The 6,000-nt window shown below is 39.4% G+C and overlaps 1 protein-coding gene across 1 annotated transcript; it reads left to right on the plus strand.

Annotated features, from left to right (window-relative positions):
* The first annotated feature begins 3,594 nt into the window (after positions 1-3,594).
* Positions 3,595-5,198, plus strand: LOC124148966 (immediate early response gene 5-like protein). The gene has a single exon (XM_046520261.2). The coding sequence runs from the start codon at positions 3,766-3,768 to the stop codon at positions 4,552-4,554; it is 789 nt and encodes a 262-aa protein (XP_046376217.1). The 5' UTR covers positions 3,595-3,765; the 3' UTR covers positions 4,555-5,198.
* Positions 5,199-6,000: the final 802 nt, after the last annotated feature.

Below are 6,000 nucleotides of genomic sequence, written 5' to 3' on the forward strand. Positions count from 1 at the left end.
TCATCAAGGTACGTTTTCCACCTGGTAGCCACAAATGTATGTTATTTTATTTTCTAACGATTTCAAAGTGCAAGCGTTTGGTTTGTGTGCTACGCAATAGCTTCGTCACTTAATATACCACTTTCCGGCAGATGTTGGAAAATATACGTAAATGAACGTCGTGGATTGAATTTAAAAATATTTCCATATTTATGTTTCCATGGAAACGGACGAAAGACAAGAAATTAAAACGTGCATACGTGATGTCATGTCATGTTTGTTCAATCATGTGTAGTTTTATTAAAACCGCATTTATACTTAAAGTCAACCCCCCCCCCCCCCCCCCCCCCCCGCCCCCGCCTCTCTCAACAGATGTAAGACGCATATCCGTCTCTCTTGTTGCTGTTGTGTGTAATATCTAGTGTTTTTTTTTTTAAATATACGCATTAGTATCCCCCCACCTCTCTCTCTCTCTCTCTCCCTTGCTCTCTCTCTCTCTCTCTCTCTTGCTCTCTCTTGCTCTCTCTCTCAAAGGTCAAAACACTGTACATCGCAGGGAGTACAACATAAAGACAGCAGATAAACGTACCGCCCAGGTGTTTCTGGGAACATGGCGAGCTCACGTCTTGTGGTCTCGGAAACACACTGGGGACACCCTTTGTTACGAAATAGCAGTCAGTTCATGACATAATACTTCTCGATAACGCCCAAACAGATTACTCCTTTATTGCTCTTACGTAACACATCGTGTCTTTTTAATCCTGTTTTATATCAAATGAGAATGTTAAACAAGCTGTTTCTCTCCATCTTCTAAGCCATTTCCTTGAAGAAAAGAGCTAGATCTGTTTAAACTTGTGAAGTACATCCTTCGGTTTTTTATCAACACATTTGATTTATTTCTGCTGGACCGCTGGCAAGATATATAATTTTCCCTTCGTCATTCCTCCATCTGGAGCGCTACGATTTATTACACCGTGGTGTTTGTAATAATGCTAATATTCACCGTACGGGGTTTACTAAAAAAATAAATGCTGTTTAAAGTAATTTCTTGATAAATTAAAATTCAGTTATGCAAAATGTGAATGATTTTTTTTGTTTTATATGACGTTTTTTTAAATGTGTATGACCTTTATCGATAACATATACTTGAATCACGCTACCGGCCTACCATTGTTTAATATGGGTTTTTGGTCGAGTATTAAGACATGATCTTCAGTTCAAAGATCAAACTGTGGGAATTAAAACGGTTATGTTAATATCTGCCCGTTTTTCTGATTCAGTGTCAGTCGCTAAGATAACATTTCGTGATGTGTTGAAATCAATGCGTGCTATTACACCAGACTGTCATATCATGATTCACCTGGTCGTACACACAAAGGCATGACTCATGACACCAGGTATGAATTCAATTGTTCAATTTGATATCTCGCCTTTTCATATTGCGATTTAATAATTCTTTCCATGTATTTCACACATTCATCATTTGAAACGCACTGGAAAAATACCTTTGTATTATTAATATATTAGAATAGTATTCGCAACAGATATATAGCGTGAGTTAAGTTTGATATTGTTTCTAACTGGGTTTTTTTAATGAGTTTACTTTATAAACCTTCTATTTTCCTTTTTATATTTTGAAAAATCGATTACTGATGAATTTCTTTTATATAACATAGAACGTTTTTTATTCATCGCTTCATGTTTTGAATAAGCGTAACAGCTGATTCGAGAACTTTGTTGTATTTGAGAATATTAACACTTTTCAATGTATATAACAATTACAACGGTGTATTCTTGGAATGTACTAAGCCATGAAGAAAGACAAGTTCTATGGATGAACAACTTCTTTATTACAATTAGTGCGACGTTTCGGTGTAGATCCTAACACCTTTATCAAGCAAGTGATGGATAGTGCTGAACAACATATGTATATATACTGATGAACATCAATGTTTATACAGTAAATTGATTGATGGACACAGAGAGCTGATTAAGATGATTGGAAGCCAGTGAATGACTAATGGGACAGGGTAGTTATACGTCGTCTTCATGGAGACGTGGCAATCTCAGCTATCAACAAGCTCAGCAACCTACCCTGTAAATGCGGTTTTAATATAACTACACATGATTGAACAAACATGACATGACATCACGCATGCACGGTTTAAATACTTGTCTTTCGTCCGTTTCCCTGGAAACATAAATATGGCAATATCTTTAGATTCAATTCACGACGCTTATTTACGTATATTTTCCAACATCTGCCGGAAAGTGGTATATTTAGTGGCGAAGAAGTACTAAGCCATGTTTTGAAATAGCGGTAACTAAGTGCTAATATTAGCCAGCTGGTGTCATCCGATTGCAAGTGATAACGAGACGTGCGCGAAGGGCGATAACTCTTGTGGGACTATTGTACAGTGCTATACCTTAACCGTTTTCTGTGAAAGCAATACTTTGTATGCTTGGTGAATAACCTAACAAAAAGTAAATAAATGTAATTCAGTTTTCAAATGTATAGGAATATGTGCGTAGATTCTAATGTCAGTATAGTGTTTTATACTTTCATCTAACGTTATTATTTTGAAAGTAAGTACTTACAGACATAAATGCATATTTCGAAATGCATCTATATTATTAATAATTCAGATATTTACCGCAGAATATAGTTAGAGGTTCAGAATCGGGTGGAGTTCTGTTGGATATCTAGCTGATGCGGCATTCTTTTGGTTTCGTTGGAATATATTTACTTTATTTCCAATATGCAGTACAGTAACAAATTACACTTACTTTTAATCAATTGATGGACGATTTACATATTGATGAAGTATTTTTAATAAACCATTTCATTCATGAAAATAGACTTGCTCCATATGTACCAAAAACAATCACATCATAACAAGTCATTGGTATATTCATATAATCGCATGCATAATTTATTCATAATTTATGTATTGTATACGATATCAGTTGTTTTTTTTATGTGGTGGTATTAATGTAAACAATGTCAAAACCTGTTTGCATTGCTTCCGGCCCGCCATCACCGTGTAATTTCTCCAACGAAGTAAAACTATAATTGGTTGTAAAAATATTATTAGTGTATTATACATTACTAATTGGGCTATTACAGATGCTGATTCAAAGCTGGTCCAAACAAGCTATAACCTGTCCGACCCGCTCAGGCAAGCGTGTCGGTCCGACATCGAAACCGCACGTGTCACTCTTGTCGAAACACAGTACTACTCATTGTGTAATCAGTAGCAAGATTAAAAACCATATTTCTTCACAAACCGGACGGTAAACGCGAACCAGACGGTGTATATATAACACATCCCTGTGTTGCTCATGTGATTTCGATGTAAGTAACGTGAAAATGACTCAATGGGCTGTCTGTATTACAAGGTGATTGCTACTATGACAACTATGATGTTTGCCTTTATTTGGCGGGTCACTTCTATTTTTAGCTTTCCGGGTCACGCTGGTTTATGATGAGCGTATCTATTCCTAAACAGGATTGGCCAATCTATCATGACGTCAGGGACTGGCATCATCCTTCCCGCTTTCTGATTGGCTGGGATTTGTGGGCTTGACGTCATGCCTTTCAAAACAGGATATCACATTGTCGAACGGTCATTATTGGAGCAAGCTTGCACGAGGAGAGTACTATTGAGAATTTGCTCCGGTATTTTACACATCAAGTGGAGTATACGCTACGTTCTGAAGACGAGCTTTATTTATTCGGCTCAGGAGGCCTAGGTTTCTTCCTTGCTCAGCTGATTTCTTGTTAATATGGCTTCTATTGCTGCAGAACCTCAAAGACTGATTGCCGTGTCACTCGGCAAAATCGCCGCTTCACGGTCACAACGTGGTGGGATTAACTTACACAAGAACTTGTTAGTTGCTAGTGTGTTGCACAAGGCACGGACAGCTTACATGATGGAGAACTTTCAACAGATGCTAGCGGCTAAGAGGGCACAAGCTGAACAAAATAATGCACAAAGTCCAGTACCCGAGAAAACAGGCGCCAACCCGCACGAGACGACATGCCACGAGGCGCACGTAACTAGGTCACAGAGTAACCCAACCTCTCCCAGACTCAGTGATTCATCGGACAAGGAAAATACCCCGCCCAGGGGAGAGTCGTCTGCTCCCAGCGAAAAGATGGAAACTCAAGAAAAAACACTCTCTCCCATGTCAGACTCTTCGCGTAATACTCTGGACTCGTCAGTAAGTGTGAACCAACAAGGCAGACTTGATTGCGTAAGCAAAACGAGGGACACTACTTCATGTTTGTTGAAACGTCGGCGGAGCAATGCTTCACAGGATATGGACACCGTGCTCGCCAAGAAGGCGAAATATTCAGACAATGTGGAGAGTGACTCTCACTGTGAACCGATGCAGACGGAACCTACACAAATCACCAATCTAGTCAGTATTTTCAACACAGGGTTTGGCGGTTTGTGTTCAACTGGCAATGGGGACCTACAATTAGGGTTTTCCAGATCGGATTCATTACATTGTAGTGCACAGGTTGAAAAACGAGTCGGACTCCCAACTGTGATAGCATTGACTGTGTAAATGTGACCTCATACCGTACTGACCGAAGTCAGAATCTGACTGATATAGACAATACTCAGCATGCCCCAGAGGGCGTGTCATCGTGATCTCAAGACATGTCTCTGATTGTGATGGACAATAAGGAGATGAAATCGACAGAAGAGCGGGAGTGAGATGTTCTGTATATATATATGTATTCTGGTCGTGAGTGTACAAGAGGGAGAGAATTAACAGTAGCGTGAATGCAACATATTCATACATCCGTCATTCATATACTTACCAAAGACAATCAACACGCATTTCACGAGAATGGATTTCAACAAGACTTTGTTCCTGTGGGACAATGGGTTGTTAATTTGCCGACAACATCACCTCTTTGTCCCGCGGGCTTTTGTTCGTGGGAAATCGCTGCCTCATGCCGTGGGTTATTTTTAGACTGGGCGTCCCCCATAAAATATCGGGCGTCTTTGTGTGTATGGACAAAAGGGTTGGATACGCGTCGGTTGTCCCGGCAACGCGTCAAAACCCGAACTGTTACTGGTGTGTCATTTCGCATCCTTCATGTCCATTGTCGTGTGAATGAGTATCATGTGTGTTGAGTCCGAAAGGATTCAATTATTTATCATGTTTATCAAGAATAAACACTAATTATTTTCTGAAACAAATGCACTGTCTCAGTTCTCATTGTGGAGTTTAGCTTTGCTGACTCCGAAACCAAGGTCACATGGGTTTATCACTGAAGGACAGCGAAATGCTTATCTCGTCAATATTTACTGGCTTAGAAGTGTTGCCAATTCGGATCGTTACAAATTTGGGGTGTTTCCAATTTTTTTTGAGAAATTTGGAAAATTTCCATGAAACTATGACACATTGTATCGAAATATTTCCTTCAGTGATAAGTCATGTGATCTTGTCAAGTTCACAAGGATCACACTACATTGGATATATGTTGACTTTTGGATAAGAGCAAAACTGGTCCATTCTGGTTCTCGCTCCTTGGTTTGCGATGCAACAAGCTTAACTGTTAGTAGTGCGGACATTGACACGCACTTAAAATCCACCACGTAAACGAACTAGATTCGCAAGCAATGTCTGGATGAATTACGTCTCGCTGTTGACGCAAGGCGCTGCAGAGAAGGGCACGCCTCGCCACAAGTATGGTAGATCTTGTCGATTAACGATGTAGGAATTTTATTGGCGGTACTAGCAAACATGTAGTTAGTTATGTTTCAGATGAAAATCCTAGTGTCTCTAGTTACATCGATAATTGATAAATATTTGATGGACTACACCACTGAACGTTTCAACGCACCACTATTACAAACGGCCTTTAGGGGAAATGGTTTGTAGACGAGCAATACTGAGATATAAAAATGACGAGTGCGATCGATTGTCATGAGTTTTCTGTAGGGAGTGTTTTGCTATGTGGATTGAAAGTCATGTAATGTATTTGAATTTTGTAAGTGA

Source organism: Haliotis rufescens, unplaced genomic scaffold (assembly GCF_023055435.1).
Source record: "Haliotis rufescens isolate VD_foot unplaced genomic scaffold, xgHalRufe1.0.p SCAF_8, whole genome shotgun sequence".
NCBI classification, from domain to species: Eukaryota; Metazoa; Mollusca; class Gastropoda; order Lepetellida; family Haliotidae; genus Haliotis; species Haliotis rufescens.

Bases quoted from the DNA above. Each gene is read 5' to 3' on its own strand.
- LOC124148966 (XM_046520261.2), top strand. From the start codon at position 3,766: ATGGCTTCTATTGCTGCAGAACCTCAAAGACTGATTGCCGTGTCACTC.